This window comes from Muscardinus avellanarius, assembly GCF_963383645.1.
Source record: "Muscardinus avellanarius genome assembly, chromosome: 12".
Lineage (NCBI taxonomy): Eukaryota > Metazoa > Chordata > Mammalia > Rodentia > Gliridae > Muscardinus > Muscardinus avellanarius.
The window spans coordinates 5,747,479-5,770,968 of NC_137798.1; the positions used below are offsets into that span (position 1 = coordinate 5,747,479).

Here is a 23,490-nt window from a genome sequence, read left to right on the forward strand (position 1 = left end):
TCACCACGTCCGGCAAAAGTATGATTTAGTTTAAATTGCTCTATGTGGAAGTTAGTCTTTTTTTTTATATATAATATGCTTTCTATGAATCATTCAACTTATTTATTTTATGTAAGCCAGGATTATTTATGTTCATTTATATGAAATAGCTAAATCTAGAACTTGTGTGTCTGTTGATGGGAGGGGGATTTTCTCTCTTTTCTTTTTGGTTGGTACTGGGGTGGAACCCAGGGGTTTTTCTATCTCTGGGCTATCCTCCCAGACCTATTTTATACTTTATTTGGAAACAGGATCTCACTAAGTTGCTGAGAGCCTCACTGAGTAGCTGAAGCTGGCTTCAAACCTGTACGATCCTCCTGTCTCTGCCTCCCAAGCGCAGGGATTAAGGGTCTTGTTAAGTTGTTAAGGCTGGCCTTAAACTTGTAATTCTCACTCAGCCAGGATTAGAAGTGTGTACTGTCATGCCAGCAAAATTTGTTTTATTTTATTATTATTATTATTATTATTATTATTATTATTATTATTATTTTATTATTATTTTGCGGGTCTGGGGTTGGAACCCAGGGGTGTTCAACTTCTGAGCTGTACCCCCTGCCCTAATTTTTATTCTGTATTTATTTATTTATTTATCTATTTATTTATTTATTTTTGGTGGTACTGGGGTTCCTGGAAACCCTTCTGCCTCCAGGCTAAACTCCCAGACCTATTTTTATACTTTTTTATTTGCTAACGGCTGGCTTCGAGCCTGTGCCATCTTCCTGTCTACGCCTCTCAAGTACAGGGATTACAAGTGTGTACCACCATGCCCGGCTTTATTCTTTATTTTTGAAAAAGGGTCTCACTAAGTTGTGGAGAGCATCACTAAGTAGCTGAGGCTATACGAGAACTGTGACCCTCTGGTCTCAGCCTCCCGAGTGCTGGAATTACAAGCTTGTGCCACCAAGTCCGGCTAAAAATTTATTTTAGGTCTGTATGTTTAGCCGGGGATGGTGGTGCACGGTGGCAATCCCAGTACTTAGGAGGCTGAGACAGAAGGATTACTGGTTCGAGGACAGCCTTAGTATGTAGTGAGACTCTCATCAATCTAGCAAGACCCTGTTTCCAAATAAATAAGAAATTGGCCTAAGGGGTGTAGCTGAAAGGTAGAATGCCTCTGGGTTCAGTCTCTAGTACCACGAAGGAAGGAAGGAAGGAAGGAAGGAAGGACGGACGGACGAGAACAGCGCGTTACTTTCTAAGCTGCTGAGGCAGGCTGTGAGTCTCCTCCTTAGCTCCCCAGTAAGGGGACTTGAGCCACAATCTTCTATACCAGGCTTGAAAGTACTTACTTTGAAGAACTAGATCTGCAAACTGAAATAGAATATCTAAGCTGGGCATATCGGCAGAAGCCTGTAATTCAGTGAGTTGGGAGGCTGAGGGCAGAGGGATCTCCAAGTTCAAAGTTATCCTGTGCAACTTAGACCTTGTATAAAGTAAATAATAAAAATAGCTGGGGCTTAGTGGCAGACACACTCATGGTTTCAATCCTGTCAGTATTACCTTCCTGCAATAACAAAAGTTGCCACATATTAGCTTTTTGTTCAGATAGGTGGTGGATTCTGAAATTAGCCATAAGAATTATGATTTGATCTGGGTGTGGTGATGCATACTCACAACCCCAGTACTTGAGAGACTGAGATGGGAGGATCCCAAGTTGGAGTATAGCTTCAGCAACTTAACAAGACCCTGTTACAAGATTAACTAAATAAAAATCTCAGGGTATAGCTTGGTGATAGAATGACCCTGGGTCCAGTCCCCAGTACCAAAAAAAGGAAAAAATAAGAAAGAATTGTGATTTATAACCTATCTAATGTCTTCACCTTTTAGGGAATCATCACTATGTAATGTTTTTATTGGAAACTATTTATGCCATTTTATGGGGGGGGCTCCAGATGTTGAACTATTGAACCCAGGGCTGTTCTACCTCAGCAACTTAGTGAGGCCTTCTAAATCCAGCCCTTTGAGATTTTTATTTTGGGGTTTGCTTTAATTACAGATGCTATCCACAAATCAGCAATCCTCCTATTTTAGCCCCCCAAGGACTGAGATTACAGGCATGTGTCAGCACGCCTGGCAAATTCTGATCTTTTGTAACTTGGTTTTTGGCCAGCCTCAGATACTTAATGAAGCTTTCTACAACATAATTAGACCTTGTTTCAAAATAAAGAATAAAAAGTAGAGTTGGGGATTAGTTCAGAGGTAGAATGTCCCTGGGTTCTATTCTCAGCACTGCAAAAAAAAAAATCTAAAATCTGCCATCTTTACTTATTATCACTTTTTTTTTTTTTTTTTTTTTTTTTTTTGGGTGGTCCTGGGCTCGTGGAAGCCCTTCTACCTCCGGGCTACACTCCCAGACCTATTTTTATATTTTTATTTGGAAACAGGGTCTCTTTAAGCCAGTGCGGCTGGCTTTGAACCTGAGCAATCCTCCTGTCTCTGCCTTCTAACCACAGGGATTACTAGCGTGCGCCACCATGCCAGGCTTATCACTTTTTTTTTTTGTACTGGGGATGGAACCCAGGGGTTTTCTACCTCTGGGCTACACTCCTTTTGTATTTTATCTGGAAACGGTATCGCTGAGTTGCTGAGCGCTTCATTTATTAGCCGAGGCTGCCTTGGAGCCTGCATAATCCTGTCTCAGTCTCCCAAATACTGGGATTACAAGCGTGCCCCACCACACCCAGTTTTTGCTTAATGAAATACCATAGACTTAGCAACCTAAAACAGCACCGTGTTTACTTTTTAACATTTTCTATGAATTAGCAGTCTGAGAATGGCTTAGAATCTAAGAAAGCTACAATCAAAATACTGGCCGAAGCCTTGGCATGGTGGCTGACTCTTGTAATCTCAGTACTTGGGAGGCTGACACAGGAGGATTGTAGGTTCCCAGCCAGCCTCACTAACTTACTGAGGCCTTCAGGCCTTCTGCAACTTCGTGCGACCCTGTTTCAAAATAAGCAATTAAAAGAAAAATATCAGGGCTGGGGTGGAACTAGGAGGTAGAATGCTCCTGGGTTGCATCCCAGGTCTGCCAAAATGAATGAATGAATGAATGAATGATAGATAGAGAGGGAGAGAAAGCAAAAAAGTTGGCCTAGCATTTTTTCCCCCCAGAACTCGGAGTGGAACCCAGAGGCATTCTACCTTCGAGCTACACCCCAGCACTATTTTTTTATTCTTCATTTTGAAACAGGGTCTTACTAAATTGTGAATGGCCTCACTTAAATAGCTGAAGCTGGCTGTAACTTGTGGTCTTTCTGTCTCAGCCTCCCAAACACTGGAATTAGAAGCGTGGACCACCATACTTGGCTTCCAAAGCCTGTATTTTATTTCAGTCTTGACTGGGCAGAGATCTGCTTCCAGTTTCCCTCAGTTTGTTGACAGAATTTATTTCCTTGCAGCTCTAGGGTGCTCGATGCAAACTCTTAAGTCATCACATACACACAATCATGTATATCTCCATCCCTTTTACCATATTCCAATTATTAGAAACAAAGGACAGGCCTTACCCACCTAAGTGTGGGTTATGCAAATATGTAATGCCAGAAAGAATAGATTATGGGGCCACCTTAATGTCAATTTGTTTATTTTTATTACAATAATTTGTTTTTCACCATCTCCTTTGTTTAATTAATAAATACCTCCTTCTAGCCAGAGGTTAAGGGGGGCGGATTAGAAGAAAGGGAGTTAATATGATTTATGGCTATTTTTTTTCTTATAGTGGGCTTAAAGTTGAATTCAGTGGATCCAGCAATGAGCATTGATCTTAAATACTTGGGAGTACAGCTACCTTTGGCTCCAGCTACTAGCTTCCCATTTTGGAATCTGACAGGAACCAATCCTGCCTCTCCTGGTGAGTATTTAGCATTTGTAAGGCCAATTAATATTTTTCTTCTTTGAAGTTTGGGTTATTTGTGATATAAATAAAAAGTTACCTTTGCTGGAAACATTTAAGATAGTTTTAAGTAGGTGTTTTGTCTTTTGGCCTAATATTAATAAATAATTTATACATTTTAGATAAATTCTTAGTAATTTGACATATAAAAAATTTTGGTCATTTCTTTTAATTTTTCTTTTATAGATGCTGGGTTTCCCTTTGTTTCTAGGACTGGGAAGACTAATGACTTCACCAAGATTAAGGGATGGAGGGGAAAACTTCATAGTGCTTCTGCATCTAGGAATGAAGGTAGTTAGTTTTGTAAAAGTTGTAAATATGTTCTGAAACATGTAGCCAAAACTTTTTGTTAAAACTAAGTCTTTAAGCTGGGCACGGTGACACATGTCTGTAATTTCAGTACTTGGGAAGTTGAGACAAGAGGATCCCAGGTTCAAGGATAGCTTCAGCAACATAATGAGACTCTCAGTAACCTACTAGACTCTGTTTTGTTTCATAATAGTAATAATGATTTAAAAAGGGCTAGGAGGGCCGGGATGTAGCGCAGTGGCAAAGCACCTGCTTTGCAGGTGTGGCATTCTGGGTTTGATCCCCAATACCAAAAAGGCAAAAAAAGGGAGGGGGTTCGGGGTGTGGCTTGGAGTTCAAATCCCTCTGGGTTCAACCCCCAATACCACAAAAAGTAAAAATAAGTCAAGCTGGGCAATATGGAACATGCCTGTAATCCCAGTACTTGGGAGACAGGAGGATTGCAGGTTTGCGGTCAGCCCTAGCAATTTAGTGAGACCCTGTTTCAAACAAAAACAAAAACAAAACAAAAAAAAAAAAAATAGGACTTGGTATAACTCAGAGCTAGAATACACCTGGATTCAATTTCTAGTATCCCCCACCCCCCCAAAAAAAAATCCTTGGGTAGCTATTTTTCTTTGCTTTGCACTGAAAATAATTGTCTTTTTTGAGTTTTGTTTTCCCTAAAGCCAAAATTCTGGGGTTCTATTTCTAACCAATTTATGCTTAAATGCATTTTATTTTTTTTTATTTTTTTGTGGGTCTGGGGATGGAACCCAGGGGCATTTGACCCCCGAACCACACCCCCTGCCCTATTTTTATTCTTTATTTTGAAACGGTCTCACTTGCAGAGGGCCTCACTAAGTAGCTGAGGCTGTCCACGAACCACGATCCTCCTGTCTCAGCCTCCCGAATGCTGGGATTACAAGCGTGTGCCACCATGCCCGGCATGCATCTCATATTTTAAAAGCTGCATTTCTTTCTGTTTTTCCTATAGTTACAGAAAGCTTCATTCCCAGATATTATCTTAGAACCAAGTACTTTAGAGATGTATAGTAATTCCTGATAGTCTTACACTTCAGAGTAAACTTATAAGCATTTTGACTGTGTATTTATCGGTGTAATGTTTTTACTTTTTCAGTGTATTATTTGCTTTTCACATTCTAACCCCACTGACTTTATCTTTTTTCTAGCATTTTTTAAAATCAGATTCCATCTATCATGTATCTGAGACTCAAATTTCCACTTGGTGTTATAGTTTACCTTCTTTGTTAGTCAAGACAGTTTAGAATCTTCAGTAGTTTATGGCTCAGTACTTCTGTCCTTTTAGAGTGTTTTCTTTTTTTTTGTAGAGATCTAAAGATCTGTCCTAGAATTCTTCAAGTGTTTTGTGTCTATTTTCAGGTGGAAATTCAGAAGGCTCATTGAAAAATCGTTCTGCATTCTGTAGTGATAAGCTAGATGAATACTTGGAAAACGAAGGCAAACTAATGGAAACAAGCATGGGTTTTTCTTCCAATGCTCCTACATCTCCTGTGGTATATCAGCTTCCGACCAAGAGTACCAGCTATGTACGAACACTTGATAGTGTTCTAAAGAAGCAATCTACCATTTCCCCTTCTACCTCCTACTCTTTGAAGCCTAATTCTATACCCACTGCCTCTCGAAAGTCAAAGTCTCAAAACAAACAGGCAACACCGAGTGGCCGAACTAAGTCTTATAAATCTATTTTACCATACCCCATTTCACCAAAGCAGAAACACTCTCATGTAGTTTCCGGAGATAAAATCACCAAGAATTCTTCAAGTACCATCTCAGATAATCAGGCAAATAACTTCGTTATGCCAAATTTAGATGAAACTATATTTCCAAAGCAGATTAGTTTGCGGCAGGCACAACAGCAGCAGCAGCAACAGCAACAGGGAACTCGCCCTCCAGGCTTGTCTAAATCTCAGGTGAAACTAATGGACCTGGAAGACTGTGCACTTTGGGAAGGGAAACCGAGGACCTATATCACTGAAGAACGAGCAGATGTGTCCTTGACAACTCTGCTTACAGCTCAAGTAAGTATTTGCTCTTTTCTAGAAATTTGTTCTTTTCTATGTTAATGCTTGACTAGAAGTGGAAATGGGAATGGGATTTTTGCAGGAGGATTAGGTAGTTCTTAGCTTTTAACTACATGAGCCACAGCTTGGAATATCTTCCTGGGTTGTTACCAGTTATTCAAATGTAGCTCACCCCTGCCAGCAGTGGGAGATGTTTAATTTTGCTCTACTGTTTGTAATCAGCTGGCCATTCTAAAAATCTCTTTAGTTGGGCGTGGTGGCGCATGTCTGTAATCCTAGTACTTGAGAGGCTGAGACAGGAGGATCACAGGTTTGAGGATAGCCTCAGCAAGTAGTCATCAACTATTGAGACCCTGTTTCCAAATAATAAATAAAATTGGGCTGGAGGTGTAGCTGGAAGGTAGAATGTCTCTTGGTTCAAAATAACTGAAAATTCTCCTTACACATGATATTTATTCCCATAAAGGTAAAGTTAAACTTACAGGGGGAAAAACTTTTATACAACTTTGTATTGAGAATTTTATTTATCTATTTACTTATTTTGAACTGGGGATTGAATTCAGGGGCATTTCTGCCTCAGAGCTATACCCCCAGTTCTTTTTATTTTCTAATTTGAAGCAGGGTCTCACTAGGTTGATGAGAATCTCATGTTACAGCCTTTTCAAGTACGGGGAGTACAAGCATGTACCACCATACCCTGCTTAAATTTATTTATGATGTACTCTTCTTTGACTCTAGTGCATGTGAAATAGCTGTGTTCAATTCTACAGACGTGTGCGCGCGCACGCACACACACACACAATTCTATACTGAACCTCTAGTATCACATGTTGAGACTAAATGCATACTTACACATATAGAATTTTTTCTTATTTATTAGTAGACTGGGTGCAGTGATGCACACTTGTGATCTCAGTACGTGGTAGGCTGAAACAGGAGGATTGAGAGTTCAAAGCCAGCATCGGCAACTTAGTGTGGCCCTCCACAGCTTAGTGAAATCCTATTTCCAAATGAGAAATAAAATCGGACTGGGAGTATAACTTGGAGGTAGAATGCCTCTGGATTTATTTCATAAATAAAAAATAGTACAAAAATAGTCATACATTTCTGTATTTTATCCTCCATTTTAAAATTCAGAACTGATAGCTTAGTGGTAGAACATGTACTTAACATACACAAGGCTGTGTGTTTAATTCTAGCAGACATGCACACATACACACAGTTCTGTACTGAACCTCTAGTATTTAAGATCATCACATGTTGGGACTAAATGCTTACTTACACATATAACTTTTTCTTATTTATTAATATTTTAGAATAGAGGCCAGCAGACTTTTTCTATAAAGATCCAGATAGTAAATATTTTAGAAGTTGTAGACTGTATATACATACACTTTGTTACTCAGCTCTGCTTTTGTGTCGTAGACAGTGTGTAAATGAATGAGCCTCACTGTTTTCCAGTGAAACTTTATGAAACATACTACTGAGTTTGGCCCGTGGTCCTAAGTTTGTCAACCCCTACTAAAAAACGTTATGTTCAATTTATGTTAATAAATATATCCTTTTATTTTTGCTAATAATAAGAATGTATTATATATCTTGTTTATCTGTACTGTGCATTAGAATGGGAGGTTGCTCAGAGTTCTAATTATTTCTGTCCTTAGTTTTGTGCTGCCCAGAGAAGAAGGCAGACCAATATAATGTTTATGGTTTTGGTGTTATTGGAGGTCAATATAGTAGAATTACAACTTTCTGTTTTTAATTGTAGGCATCGCTCAAAACTAAACCTATCCACACAATCATAAGAAAACAAGCCCCACCGTGCAACAATGACTTCTGCCGACTGGGCTGTATATGTTCCAGTCTAGCTTTGGAGAAACGTCAGCCTGCTCACTGCCGCCGACCAGACTGCATGTTTGGTTGTACTTGTTTGAAAAGAAAAGTTGTACTTGTTAAAGGGGGATCCAAAACCAGGCATTTCCAGAGGAAGGCTACTCATCGAGATCCGGTATTATATGATACTCTGGGAGAGGAGACGAGGGAAGAGGAAGACGGAATCAAGGAGGAGGAGGAACAACTGAAGGAGAAAAAGAAGAGAAAGAAGCTAGAATATAGTGAGTATTAATTGAGAGTTAAAACAACAAGATCTTATTTTTGAGAAAAGTATGGTATTTAAAAATAGCGTTAACACTGGGCGTGGTGGCACATGCTTGTAATCCCAGCATTTGGGAGTCTGAGGCTGGAGGATTCTGGTTTGTGCACAGCCTCAGCTACTTAGTGAGGCACTCCGTAACTTAGTGAGACCTTGTTTCAAAATAAGAAATAAAAAACAGGGCAGGGGTTGTAGCTCAGAAGTCAAATGCCCCTGGGTTTCATCCCCAGACCTACAAAAATAAATAAATAAGTAAATAAATAAAATAAAAATAGCATCATCAGCTGGGCACGGTGGTGCATACTGATAATCCCAGCATTTGGGAGGCTGAGACAGGAGGATTGTGGTTCATTGCCAGCCTCAGCTACTTAGTGAAGCACATTGCAACTTAGTGAGACCCTGTTTCAAAATAGGGCTGAGGATGCAGCTCAGAGATAGAATGCCCCTGGGTTCCATCCCTAGTACCGCAAAAAAAAAGGCATTATCTACTTTTACCCTGATCTTTGATTTAATAACAGTTTTTGTTGTTGTTTTTGTATTTTTGGTGGTACTGGGCATGGAACCCAGGGGATTTCTACCTCCGGGCTACACTCCCAGACCAATTTTTTATTTTATTTGGAAACAAGGTCTCACTAAGTTGCTGTGAACCTCACTAAGTAGCTAAGTCTGGCTTTGAACCTGCAGGATCCTCCTGTCTCAGCCTCCCAAGTACTAGGATTACAAGCATGTGCCACCATGCCCAGCTGATTTACTAATAGTTTCTTTTTTGTTTTTGTTTTTTACAAGCATGAGCCACCACCCACGGCTACTAAAATTTTTAGAATTATCCTTATTCGAAGCCAGCCTCAGCTACTTAGTGAGGCTCTCAGCAACTTAGTGAGACCCTGTTTTCAAATAAAATATAAAAACGGTCTGGGAGTATAGCCCGGAGGTGGAAAGCCTCTGGGTTCCACCCCAGTACCACCAAAAAAAAAAAAAAAAAAAAGAATTATCCTTACATGTTCCCTTTTATATGATGATATGAGTGATACTCATATACACGTTGTTTTGTTTGTTTGTGATATTGGAGAATGAACCCAGGAACATTCTATCTCTGAGCTACACTTCCAGCCCTATTTTTTATTCTTTATTTTGAAACAGGATCTCACTAAGTTGCTTAGGCTAGCTATGAACTTGCAATCCTCCTGTCTTTGTCTCCCAAGTACTGGAACATGCATGTATCTTAAATTGAAATTTTTGCTGAAAATGGCTTTTATTGTGCTGAATCTGAATCCTACTTTGTTTACTTGGCACTGGGAGTTGAATCCAGGGTTATTCTACTTCTGAGCACTCCCCCAGTCCTCTTCATTTTCAAACAGAATCACTAAGTTGCTTGAAAGTGGCCTAGAACATGCAAACCTCCTGTCTCAGTCTCTCAAGCTGGGCTTACAGGCATGTGCCACCATGCCTGACTCCCCATTTTTTCTTTTTTTTTTCTTTTTTGTGGTGCTGGGGATTGAACCCAAGGGCATTTTACCGCTGAGCTATACTCCTGGTCTGATTTTTTATTTTTTATTTATTTATTTTATTTATTTATTTTTTTGGTGGTGGTACTGGGGTTCCTGGAAGCCCTTCTATCTCCGGGCTACCCTCCCAGACCTATTTTATTATATTTTTTTGGAAACAGGGTCTCTTAAGCCAGCATGGCTGGCTTCGAACCTGTGCAATCCTCCTGTCTCCGCCTCCCAAGCACGGGGATTACAAGTGTGCGCCACCACGCCCGGCTATTATTTATTTTGAAATAGGGTCTCAGTGAGTTGTGGAGGGCTTCACTAAGTAATCCCCATTTTATTTTCTAAAAGGAGAAATTTGCACTTAAGACCCGTTGGTCATGGTTGTAACCATTCCTCAAGCATTTGGAGTTTGGGGGATAAAGTAAAGGTGTAATATAACCAGTTTTATGTACTCTTTTGAAAAGCTTATTTTTTTTCTTTTGGAAAAAAATGATACCATCTCAATTCTTTTTTCCTTTTTTTTTTTTTTTGGTGGTACTGGGATTTCTGAAAACCCTTCTAGAACTTCTGGGCTACACTCTCAGACCTATTTTTATACTTCTCTTTTTGGAAACAGGGTCTCTTAAGCCAGCAGCCTGGCTGGCTTCAAACCTGTGCTATCCTCCTGTCTCCGCCTCCCAAGTGCAGGGATTACAAGCTTGCGCCACCATGCCCAGCCTTTTTTCCCTTTTTTTGCCAGGGACATTTTACCTCTGAGTGATACCCCTAGCCCTTTGTATTTATTTGTTTTTTATTTTGCTAAGTTGCTAAGATGCTTATTAAATCTGGTATTCTTTTTTGTGGTACTGAGGGTGGAACCTAAGGGCTTTTCTACCTCTGGGCTATACTCCCAGACCTATTTTATACTTTATTTAGAAACAGGGTCTCACTAAGTTGCTAAGAGCCTCACTGAGTAGCTGAGGCTGGCTTCAAACCTGTGCGATCCTCCTTTCTCAGTCTCCCAAGTGCTGGGGGAGGGGGAGAGAGGGGGGAAGGGGAGGGAGAGGGAAAAAGAAAGCTGGGCATGGTGGCTTACACTTGTAATCCCAGCTTTTGAGAGGCTGAGACAGGAGGATCATGGTTCACAGCCAGCCTCAGCTACTTAGGCCATTTGCAAACAGTGAGATCCTTCTTCAGAATAAAAAATAGGGCTGGGGGTGTAGCTTGGTGGTAGAATGCCCCTGGGTTCGATCTCTAGTACTACCAAAAAAAAAAAAAAAAGTGGAAAGGGTTGGGATGTAGCTTATTGGTAGAGAGCTTGCCTAGTAATGCTTGAGGCTTTGGGTTAAATAGCCAGTGCTGCAAAGCAAGTACTTATTTACATACATATACAAACATTTTTTATTGTTGTATGGACGTAAAACCTTTTCTGTAACTAGCAATCCATTGATCCATTAGTGCTTTGGTGTGAACAGAGGAGTACTAATGACACTACAGAACACACACTATGAGGGTTACATCCTTTCAATCTTGCAATTTTACATGATAAAGAAGCTTTAGTGTTCATTTTACAAATGACTCTGTTTAATGCTTTGAGAATTGAAGAGTGAGAATTTATACACAAGTTTTTCTTTTCTTCTTTTTTTTCCAATACTAGAGATTGAATTCAGGGACAGTCTACCTCTAAGCTGTACCCCCAACCCTATTTATTTTATTTTGTTTTATTTTTGTGGTAGTAGAAATTGAACCCAGGGGCATTCTACCTCTGAGCTTTGCCTCCAGCCCTATTTTTTATTCTTTATTTGGAAACAGGGTCTCACTGAGTTGCAGAGGGCCTCACTAAGTAGCTGAGGCTATCTGCAAACCCCTATCCTCCTGTCTCATCCTCTCAAATGCTGGGATTACAAGCATGCACCACCATGTCTGGCTCTTTCTTTCTTTCTCTCTTTCTTTCTTTCTTTCTTTCTTTCTTTCTTTCTTTCTTTCTTTCCTTCTTTCTTTCTTTCTTTCTTTTTCTCTCTCTCTCTCTCCTTCCTTCCTTCCTTCCTTCCTTATTAAAAAAAATTTTTTTTTGGTGGTACTGGGGGTGGAACCCAGGGCTACCTCCAGGCTATTCTCCCAGAACTATTTTATACTTAATTTGGAAATACGGTCTCACTAAGTTGCTGAGAGCCTCACTGTGTAGCGGAGGCTGGCTTCGAACCTGTGTGATCCTCCTGTCTCAGCCTCCCAAGTGTTGGGATTACAAGAGCGCACCACCATGTCCAGCTTTTATTCTTTATTTTTGAAACAGGGTCTCACTAAGTTGTAGAGGGCCTCACTAAGTAGCTGAGGCTGGCTTTGAACCTATGATCTTTCTGTCTCAGCCTCCCAAGTGCTGGGGTCACAAGTGTGTGCCACCACAACTTGCTCTGTACACGTTTTTCTGATTTACAAGTCTGTTTTCTGTGTAAGGTGTGATTTCTGGAATTTTTACTCCATCTTCTGTTGTATTCCCTGTTGGCTTTCATTCTAATCATGTTTGCCCTTTGGTGTGTCAAAAAATACTGCTGCCTGGGTAATGACACTGTTCTTACTGCTGAGGGTGATACCATAAAAAAAGGATGAAACTTGGCATTCCTTTTTCTTAGCTCACTTAAAGACATAAGATATAGGTATATAAGATGTATACCTCCAAATTAACAATATAAGATCAAGAAAATGGATAATCTGTAGCTATATTTATGAGGATAATAGAGAAAACGCAAATTACCAGTGTTAAGAGTAGAGGCTAGCGACTACTACAGACATTAAAAGGGAAACAAGACACCGGTATGGTGGCACACACTTGTTATCCTAGCAATTGAGAGGCTGAGACAGGAGGATTGGAGGTTCAAGGACAGCCTCGGCAAATAGACTCTCATCAACTTAGTGAGACCCTGTTTCAGAATAAAAAATAGGGCTTGAGATGTAGCTTGGTAGTAGATTGCCCCCAGGTTTAATTCCTGGTACCACCAAAAAAAAAAAAAAAAAAAAAGATAAAAAGAGAATAAGAGAATAATGTTTCGAACAACTTTGAGCCAGTGAAATGGACAAATTCTTTGAAAGACACAAAGTTATAAAATTCACTGAAGAAGGTAATTGCTTAGTCTTATGAAGGAATTTAACTTGTACTGAAAACCCCTATACTAAACTAGGTCCAGATGGCTTCACTAATGAATTCTATAAAAAATTTAAGGAATAAATAATACCCATTCTGTACAAATTCTTCCATAAAATGGTTTCATTCTAGACCAGCATTGCCCCCATACTCAACAAAGAAAAAGACATTACAAGAAAACTAGAACATGGATGCAGAAAAGTATACTAAATATAATTTTAGCAAGTCCAATCCAGTTATAATAAACTTAAAGAATAATGCAACCAGGCTTGGTGGTACACATTTGTAATCCTAGTTTTTGGGAGGCTGAGATAGGAGGATTGCAGGTTCGCGGCCAGCCTTGGGTACTTCATGAGGTGCTCCACAACTTACTGAGACCCTGTTTCTTTCTTTCTTTTTTTTTTTTTTTTTTTTTTTTTGGTGGTACTGGGGTTTCTGGAAGCCCTTCTACCTCCAGGCTACACTCCCAGACCTATTTTTACATTTTTATTTGGAAACAGGGTCTCCTAAGCCAGCGCGCGCGGCTGGCTTCGAACCTGCGCGATCCTCCTGTCTCTGCCTCCCAAGCGTGTGCCACCACGCCCGGCTCTGAGACCCTGTTTCTAAATAAAGAATAAAAAATAGGGTTGGGTGTATAGCTCGGAGGTAAAATGCTCCTGGGTTCCATTCCCTAGTATTGCAAAAACAAAGAATAATGTATCATGACCCATTAGGTGTTTATGTATAGATTGGTTTAATATTTGAATACTTGTCAATGTAGTTTGCGATTGTAATAACAGATTTTGTTATATATATATTTTGTGGTACTGGCGCTTGAGCCCAGGGGCATTCTACCTCTCAGTTATACTTTCAGCCCTATTTTATTTATTTTGAAACAGAGTCTCATTAAATTGTGGAGTGTCTCACAAGTTGCTGAGCCTGGCTGAGAACCAGCCTTTGTCTCAACCTCCCACGTATTGGGATTACAAGCATGCGTCACCATTTTCAGCTAACATTATTTTAAAATAACAAGCCAAGCCTTTTGGCTCATGCTTGTAATCTTAATACTTCTTGTAGGCTGAGACAGAGGGATTGAAGTTTGAAGCTTGCCTCAGCAACTTTGCAAGATTCTGTTTCTAAATAAAAAATAAATAGGATTGGATCGATAATTCAGAGGTATGATGCCTCTGACTTCAGTTCCCAGCAAAACACACAAACACAGAGACAAACACACACACACACACACACACACACACACACACACACACACACACGTTATATAAACATCTCAGTAGATGTTTTTAAAGAACTGACAACACATTTGGTTAGAAAACAAACAAAACCGAGCAGGCCAAGAATGGAAAGGAGCTTCTTCACCGGGCATGATGGCATACGTGTATAATCCCAACACCTTGGAGGCTGAGACAGGAGAATTGTAGGTTTGAGGACAGCTGCAGCAATGTAGTAAGAGTCTCAGCAATCTAATGGGACCCTGTTTCAGAACAAAAAATAAGGCTGGGAGTAGAGCTCAAAAGGAGTTCTGGAGTGTAGCTCCAGAATACCTCTGGATTCAACTTTCAGTACCAAAAATAAGAAAAAAAAAGACAATGTCAGTAGAGACAGGACACATGCCTATAAAACTCCAGTACTTGAGAAACAGGAGGATTGTAGGTTCAAGGCCAGACTGTGAACCTGTGGTAACTTAGATCATGTTTCAAAATAAAAAAAATTGAACCGTGTGTGGTGGCACATGCTCGTAATCCCAGCATTTGGGAGGCTGAGGCAGGAGGATCACAGTTCGTAGATAGCCTCAGCTACTTATGCCCTTTGCAACTCAGTGAGACCCTGTTTCAAAATAAAGAATAAAAAATAGGGCTAGGGATGTAGTTTGGAGGTAGAATGTACCTGGGTTCTATCCCCAGTACCACAAAAAGTAAATTAAAATTCGGCTGGGGGTATTGCTGAGTGATATATGCCCCAGTCAGTCCCTAATACCACTAGGCCAAAAAGAGAAAATAGAAAAAACAAGCAAGCAGCTTTCTCAACATGAAAAGAACATCTCTGAAAAATTTTACTTTATAGCTGGGTGTGGTGGTGCACGCTTGTAATCCCTTTGCTTGGGAGGCGGATCACGCTGGTTCGGAGCCAGCCTCGCTGGCTTAAGAGACCCTGTTTCCAAATAATATATATATAATAGGTCTGGGAGTGTATCCCAGAGATAGAAGGGCTTCCAGGAACCCCAGTACCGCCAAAAAAAATTTTTTTTACTTTATATTAAGTATTAATTAGTAAAGACTGAGTACTTAATAGTGAAAGGACTGAGAACTCTTCCTCAAAGACTGGAAATAAGAAAGAATATGTGTTTTTAACACATTTTCTTTTTTCTTTTTTGTGGCAATGGAAGTTGAATCCAGGGCTACACTTTTCAGCCCCGCCTTTGAGCTACTTCTAGCTACATTTTATTATCTTGAAACCGGGTCTCAGTAAGTTGTGGAGGGCATCTCACATAGCTGAGGCTGGCCACAAACCTGTGATCCTTTTGTCTCAGCCTCCCAAGCACTGAGATTTTACCTGTGTACCACCACACCCAGCTTCAGCACATCTTTTAACATATTACTAAACAGCTGGTCACAGTGGCATGTGCCTCTAGTTGCAGCACTTGGGAGGCTAAAGCAGGAGGATTCCTTGAGCCCAGGAGTTTGAGACTGGCCTGCATAAGATAGCAAGACTCCATGTTGGGGAGGTGGGCAGAGTTGGGGGGAGAAACAACATACTGAAGTTGGGGGGAGAAACAACATACATATCCTTTCCAGTATAGTAAGGGATAAAAAAGAGGCATCCAGATTGGAGAAGGAGAAGTGAACTTTACTTTATTCATAGATAGGGAAATCCTAAGAAATCTACACAGAAACTATATGTTAGTTTATTGAGCCTGTAGCCTATATTATTAATATACAATATAGAAGCAACATCTAACTGGAAATTGAAATTAAAAATACCATTTAAAATAATGTCCAGGGCCAGACTTAGTGGCATAGACTTGTCAGCCTGGCTCTTGGGAGGCTGAGACAGGAGAATCTCAGGTTTGTAGCCAGCCTCAGCAATTTAGTGAGGCCCTCTGCAACTTAGACCCTGTTTAAAAAATAATAAAGCCGGGTGTGGTGCGCATGCTTGTAATCCCAGCATTTGAGAGTCTGAGGAGGATCATGGTTTACAAACAGCTTCAGCTACTTAGGCCCTTTGCAACTCAGTGAGACCCTGTTTCCACATAAAGAATAAAAAAGGGCTGGGGGTATAGCTCAGAGGTAGGATGTCCTTGGGTTCTATCCCCAGTATTGCAGAATAAATAAATAAATAAAGAAGTAAGTAAATAGGACTGGAAGTGTAACTCAGGTAGAATAGATAGATAGATATACATATATACATACATACATACATACATACATACATGCATACCTACATACATACAAACAAAGAAAGACGGGCGTGGTGGCACATGCCTGTTATTCCAGCACTTGGGAAGCTGAGATAGGAGGATCACAGTTTCAAAATCAGCCTCAGCAACTTATTGAGACTCTCAATAACTTAGAGGAAACCTGTTTTCAAATAAAAATTAAAATAGGGCTGAGAGTATATCCCAGATGTAGAAGGCTCCTGGTTTCTACCACTAGTAAAACGTACACACACACGAACAAATAAAATAATAACCAAAGAGATAAGGCACTCAAGGGTAAACGTGACAAAAGATGTACAATATGTATATACTGTAGACTTTGTCTTATATTTAGCTTTTTTTCTCTAGTGCAGAAACAGAATCTGTTTGACATTAGGTAGTCAACAAATATATGGTTGATAAATGAATAAGGTCCATGAGGGTACATAGAGGTTCTTAAGGAAGCACCTATTTGATTTTGATAATGAATTATTGCCTTTTGTGAGGAAACATGTTTCGTTTTGGCATTGTTTCAGTTTTGAGTTTCTGTGGCCAGAAGAACCTAAAATCTTAATTCTTTTTTTTTTTTCTTAAGCTATATGTGAAACCGAGCCTGAACAGCCTGTTCGACATTACCCTTTGTGGGTAAAAGTAGAAGGTGAAGTAGATCCAGAGCCAGTTTATATCCCAACGCCGTCTGTCATTGAGCCTATCAAACCATTGTTGTTGCCTCAGCCAGAAGTATCTACTACTGTGAAGGGCAAACTGCTCACTGGAATTAAACCTGCACGGGCATATACTCCCAAACCAAATCCCGTGGTAAGCCTGGAATTTTCGTTTTTTATTAAAAGTTAAAAAAAAAGTCATTTGTAAAGGTAATGGGTTTTTTAAAGGTTTTTGGTTTATGTCCTGCAAATAATTTTGCTTTTAGGTAATAGATCTGTAAGATACCTTCCTTTCTTGTTTAATCAGTTGTTTGTTAGCACCTAATTATTTACTTCTTTTTTTGTATATTTTGAAACAGGGTCTCACTAAATTGCTGAATTCTTTGCTAAATTGCTGAGGCTGACTGGGAACCAAGTGCTGGTATTAAAAGCCACATCTGGCTTGTTATCACTTAAAATGTCATAAAAGCAGCAGTAAATATTAGTCATCCTGAAAGATAGCCAGTTTTGCTGGGTGTGGCTGCGCACACTTAGGAATATAGTACATGGAAGGCTGAGGATGAGACGTTTAAGGCCAGCTATAGCAATTTAGTTAAGCCCTCTTGCTAAATACTAAGAAGGGCTAGAGCTGTGCTCAGAAGTAGAATACTACTGGGTTCAATCCTCATCATCCCTCCCACTCCCCATAAAGCTCATCTCTCTTGAATAAGGTCACAGAAAGCTGGATATGGTGGCTCAGGCTTGTAATCCCAATACTTGGAAGGCTGCAACAGGAGGATCACAGGTTCAAGGATAGCCTTAGCAAGTAGTGAGAATCTCATCAACCTAGTGAGACCCTGTTTCAAAAATAAAAATATAAGCGAGGCTTGCTAGCGAACATTTGTAATGCTAGCATTTGGGAGGCTTAGGCAGGAGGGTCACAGTTTGCAGACAGCCTCAGCTACTTAGGCCCTTTGCAACTCAGTGAGACCCTGTTTCAAAATAAAGAATAAAAAATAGGGCTCAGAGGTAGAATGCCTCTGGGTTCCATCTCCAGTACCACTAAATAAATAAATAAATATAAAGGAACTGGGGAAGGGTGTCACTCAAAGGTAGAATGCCCCTGAGTTCAATCCCCAGTACTAAAAAAAAAAAGCAGCTCACAAAAAGGTGGGTATTTACATGAAGTAACAAAGTTTTAAAGATAATACTATTCCTGTAGTGTAGAATATTGAGTAATTGAGATATATAGTGTATGTTATTAGCAGAAAAACATTATGGATTTTTTTTTTTTTTTTTTTTTTTTTTTTGCCAGGCTGAGAATTCAATCTAGGGGCATTCTACCTCTGAGCTATACCCCACGGCCATATTTTTTATTCTTTATTTTGAAACATGGTTCTGCTAAGTCACAGAGGGCTCACTAAGTAGCTGAGGCTGGTTTTGAACCTGCAGTCCTCCTGATTTAGTCTTCCAGATTTTGAGATTATAAGCGTGGGCCCTGCTCATTATGGTTTTTAAAAGGAGAGAGAGAGAGAGATAGAGAGAGATAGAGAGAGATAGAGAGAGAGAGAGAGAGAGAGAGAGAGTGTGTGTGTGTGTGTGTGTGTGTGAGTGAGAGAGAGAGAGAGGGGGGGGGGAGGAGGAGTACTTGGGCTCGAAGCCACACCCACAGCCCTTTTTTTTGTGATTTAGCCCAGGGCATTCTACCTCTGAGTTACACCCCAGCCATATTTTTTTTCTCTTTCTTTCTTCCTTCCTTCCTTCCTTCCTTCCTTCTTTCTTTCTTTCTTTCTTTCTTTCTTTCTTTCTTTCTTTCTTTCTTTCTTTCTTTCTTTCTTTCTTTCTTTCTAAACGGTCTTAATGAGTTGCAAATGGCCACACTAAGTAGTAGCTGAGGCTTTCTGTGAACTGCAGTCCTCCTGTTTCAGCCTCCCAAATGCTGGGATTACAAGCCTGTGCAACCAGCCTGGTTCCTATTTTTCATTTTATTTTGAAGCACTCAGTATGTTGCTGAGTCTCACTACTTGTGGATGCTCTCCTTGAACCTGCAGTATTCCTGTCTCAGCCTCCCAAGCAAATGGGTTACAGGCTACCATGTCCGCCTGTCAGTTTTTAAGATATACAATAATAGCAGTAAAGTTCAAGACTTAAAGTAACAGTTGATATTATATGACTATGTGAAGGCATAGGTAAAACTAAGAACTGTTTCTTAGCCAGGCGTGGTGGCGCACACTTGTAATCCCAGCACTCGGGAAGCTGATACGAGGATTGCGGTTCGCGGACAACCTCAGCTACTTAGTGAGGCCCTCCACAACTTAGACCCTGTTTCAAAAAAAGAATAAAAAATAGGGCAGAGGGTATAGCTCAGAGGTCGAATGCCCCTGGGTTCCATCCCCAGATCCGCAAAAAAAAAGAACTGATTCTTTGGTTATTGTCAATAGTTTAGGCAGGTCCGATTACAGAAGTCATTTCAGTTTTTTCATTACTTTAACTTGAAAAAGGATTCTTTTCTATGTATACAGTGTGTGTGGTCTTTGCACCAGTCATCTGTTGTCTAAAACTTGACTGGTCTATGATGAAATTAATATAGAAAATAAGAACACCTATAGAAACTTCAACAGCTGGTTGATTTGAGCAAATCTATTAAGTCTTATTCTAAAAACTTGAGCTTGCACCAGTCTTACATGTCTTTTGTTTTTCTAGTAATTTATGTTATTGGACTTTACCAAAATATCAGTCCATAATAATCTGATAATTAACAATACTCCTTTACCATAGAAGTTTTTTTTTTTTTTTTTTTTTTTTTTTTGTGGTACTGGGGTTCCTGGAAGCCCTTCTACCTCCGGGCTACACTCCCAGACCTATTTTATATTATTGAAACAGGGTCTCTTACGCCAGCGTGGCTGGCTTCGAACCTGCTCGATCCTCCTGTCTCCGCCTCCCAAGCACGGGGATTACAAGCGTGCGCCACCACGCCCGGCACCATAGAAGTTTTGGGACACACTAGTGTGACCTCAGACTTCCTGATGGAGAGTCTTATCCTGTCTGACTGCCTCATGATTCAGCACTTACAAACTCTACTTATGCTATTTAATGTTAAAGCTTGCATTAAGAAATTTCAACTGTTGTAATGGAAAAATTAAACATTTCTTTTCATTTGGAGTCTAGGGGATTCTTTTTTTATTATTGTATGAAATGTTTTGTTGTATGAAACTTACAGATGCAGGAAGAGGACAAAGATCCAGTCTATTTGTACTTTGAAAGTATGATGACTTGTGCCCGAGTTCGAGTATATGAACGAAAAAAAGAGGAACAGAGACAACCATCCCCATCCCCATCCCCATCTCCATCATTTCAGCAGCAGAACTCATGTCATTCTAGTCCTGAGAACCATAGTACAAAGGTGAATTACTTGCTGAAAAATACTTTTTACTTCCTAATTCCCCTTTGCTGGTATTAGAATTTGCATTAGTCAGAATAATTACTCTGCCCTGGGATTATAGGATATGTAAATCAATTTATCTCTCTCTAGACTTATTCTAGTGATCTGTCCCTTAGGGTTACTGACTGTACCCTGGTGTAGTTAAAATAAAACAAAACCTAGACAATTCTGGTTTTAAAATATTTTTATCTGTAATTATTAGTGTTTGTATCTTTTCATATTGATGATTTTTTAAAATAACTGAAGCTTGTCCTGTTAAACATCATGTATATTTTTTACTAGAATATTATAAAGTTAATACAAATTTTTTATAAAATTTCTTTTATTGGTACATTATAATTATACATAATAGTAGGATTTGTTGTTATATACTTGTGTGTGCACCAAATAATTTTCTTAATGACTCAATGACTAATAAAACTATTAGAGAGCAATACTACTTGTTTTTGCCCAGGATTCTAGAATATAATATTATAGGATAATATATTATATTATAATGAAAGCAGTACAGTTAGTTGTGTGTGCAGATAAACCTGTTGATTATTTATTCTACTGATTTAGCTTTTGTGAGAGGTTTAATGTTTATGTCCTACTCCATAGATATTAAATATATGTTGAAGAATTTGTATCACTCCTTTCTTTAGGAACCTGATTCTGAACAGCAGTCCTTAAAACAACTTATTTGTGACTTGGAGGATGATTCTGATAAATCACAAGGTGAGACCATTAATGTTTGATATTAATTATATAGGTCTGGATTATTTTATGGTACATAACTGAAACTACTAATTCAGACTATGTCACCCACTCTGTTTCTAGCTTTTGTGAAAAATAGAGAAAAAAAGTAAAAATCTTTTACCATTTGGTTTGTTTGTTTGTTTACTTATTTATTTATTTTTGCTGGTACTGGGGGTGGAACCCAGAGGCTTTCTACAGCCGGGCTATCCTCCCAGACTTTTTTTTTTTTTTTTTTTTTTGGTGGTACTGGGGTTCCTGGAAGCCCATCTACCTCTGGGCTACACTCCCAGACCTATTTTATATTTTTATTTGGAAACAGGGTCTCTTAAGCCAGCGAGGCTAGCTCCGAACCAGCGAGATCCTTCTGTCTTCGCCTCCCGAGCGTGGGGATTACCACGCCCAGCCCCCAGACCTATTTTATATTATTTATTTGGAAACAGGGTCTCACTAAGTTGCTGAGAGCCTCACTCAGTAGCTGAGGCTGGCTTCGAACCTGTGTGATCCTCCTGTCTCAGCCTCCCAAGTGCGGGGATTATAAGCATGCGCCACCACGCCTGGCTACCATTTGGTTTAATACTCCTGCTCTCAAATAATAAAAAAGAAAATTTATTTGCTTTTTGATATAGTATGTTCTTGCAAGAGACATTTAGGGATGATGAGGTTCATAAAAAAGTTTAGCTAGTTTTTCACCTCAGCAATATTGGTATCATTAAGTATTAAATTTTGTCTCCGTTCTTGCGTAGCTGCCATCACCAGGGAACTGAAGAGGGAAAAGGACTTACCTAGTAGAAAGTGTTGCCAGAATAGTGTAAGAGGTAGTCACCGAGCCTTTTAAGACTTTTGACACAAAAGCAGCAGTTCTTCCTAAATTTTTTTTTTTTTTTTTTTTTTTGGCGGGTCTGGGGATGGAACCCAGGGGCATTTGACCGTGATCCTCAGGTCTCAGCCTCCTGAATGCTGGGATTACAAGCGTGCACCACCATGCTCGGCTTCCTAACCTTTTTTTTGTGTGTGTGGTACTGGGAATTGGACCCAAGGGCATTCTACTTCCAAGATACACCCTCAACTCTATTGTTTATTATTTATTTTTGAAACAGGTCTCATTATGTTGTGGAGGGCCTCACTAAGTATCTGAGGGTAGCTATGAACCTGTGATCCTCCTGTCTCAGCCTCCCAAGTACTGGGATTACAAGCGTGCACCACCATGCCTGGCTTATTTTAGTTTTTATTTTGAAACAGGGTCTTCCTAAGTTGTTGATGACCTCGGTAAATTGCTGAGTCTGTCCTTGATCCAGTGATCCTGTGGTCTCAGCCTCCCAAGTACTGGGGTTACAGGGGTTGCGCCACCATGCCCAGCTTCCTTTGCTATTCTTTATGATTCACATGTTTCAGAGCAAGCCTGCAAGTGTTTTTCCTTTGTTCATATGGAGAACAGAACAATACTCTATACCAGATATCTTTAGCCTTGGTTATAGGTCAGTTTTGTTCTTTGGGGTTTTTTTTTTTTTTGGTGTGTGTGTGGTACTGGGGATTGAACCCAGAGGCATTCTGTCTTTGAGCTACACCCCAGCCCAGTTGTATTTTTTATTTGGAAACAAGTTTCTTGCTAGGTTATGAGTCTCACTACTTGCTGAGGCTGTCCTCGAACCTGTGATCCTCCTGTCTCAGTCTCCCAAGTACTCAGAGTACAGGCATGCGCCACCACACCCAGCTCTTGCTCTTTGTAAGTTTGCATTTATGAACTAGCTATGGTCTTTTAGAACAGTGTTACGGGAACTCCTTTTTTGTTAGAGTGCTCAGTCAGTAAGGATAGTGAAAATGATTTTAGTCTTGTTTTGTAAGATCTTTTTTCTTTCTGGAAAACTCCCACACTTACCTATTAGGTTACTATTGAAAGTATATAGAAGCTGAGCATGATGGTACATGCTTGTAATCCCAGCATTCGGGAGGCTGAGACAGGAGGATCGCGGTTCACAGACAGCCTCAGCTACTTAGTGAGGCCCTTTGCAACTCAGTGAGATCCTGTCTCAAAATAAAGAGTAAAAATAGGGCTGAGAGTATAGCTCAGAGGAACCCTTGGGTTCCATCTTCAGTACTGAGAAAAAAGAAAGAAATAAAATGGAAATAGGACATTGAGAAACTGTTGCATTTTTATTCTTTATTTTGAAACAGGGTCTCACTGGGTTGCAAAGGGCCTCACTAA

At 39.8% G+C, this 23,490-nt stretch overlaps 1 protein-coding gene across 9 annotated transcripts in view; it reads left to right on the plus strand.

Moving 5' to 3' along the window:
• The window catches only part of MGA (MAX dimerization protein MGA), a gene marked incomplete at both ends in the record, with an annotated part of 79,327 nt that overhangs the window by 23,529 nt on the left and 32,308 nt on the right, over window positions 1-23,490 (plus strand). For 8 of the 9 annotated variants that reach the window (XM_080707258.1, XM_080707255.1, XM_080707257.1 and 5 more), the window contains 7 exons: window positions 3,761-3,892; window positions 4,121-4,225; window positions 5,627-6,285; window positions 8,057-8,402; window positions 17,059-17,282; window positions 20,328-20,510; window positions 21,194-21,266. In XM_080707258.1, coding sequence (XP_080563384.1) covers window positions 3,761-3,892; window positions 4,121-4,225; window positions 5,627-6,285; window positions 8,057-8,402; window positions 17,059-17,282; window positions 20,328-20,510; window positions 21,194-21,266 — 1,722 coding nt within the window. The remainder of the gene's footprint in view (window positions 1-3,760; window positions 3,893-4,120; window positions 4,226-5,626; window positions 6,286-8,056; window positions 8,403-17,058; window positions 17,283-20,327; window positions 20,511-21,193; window positions 21,267-23,490) is intronic. The other variant, XM_080707260.1, reaches the window with a different exon arrangement.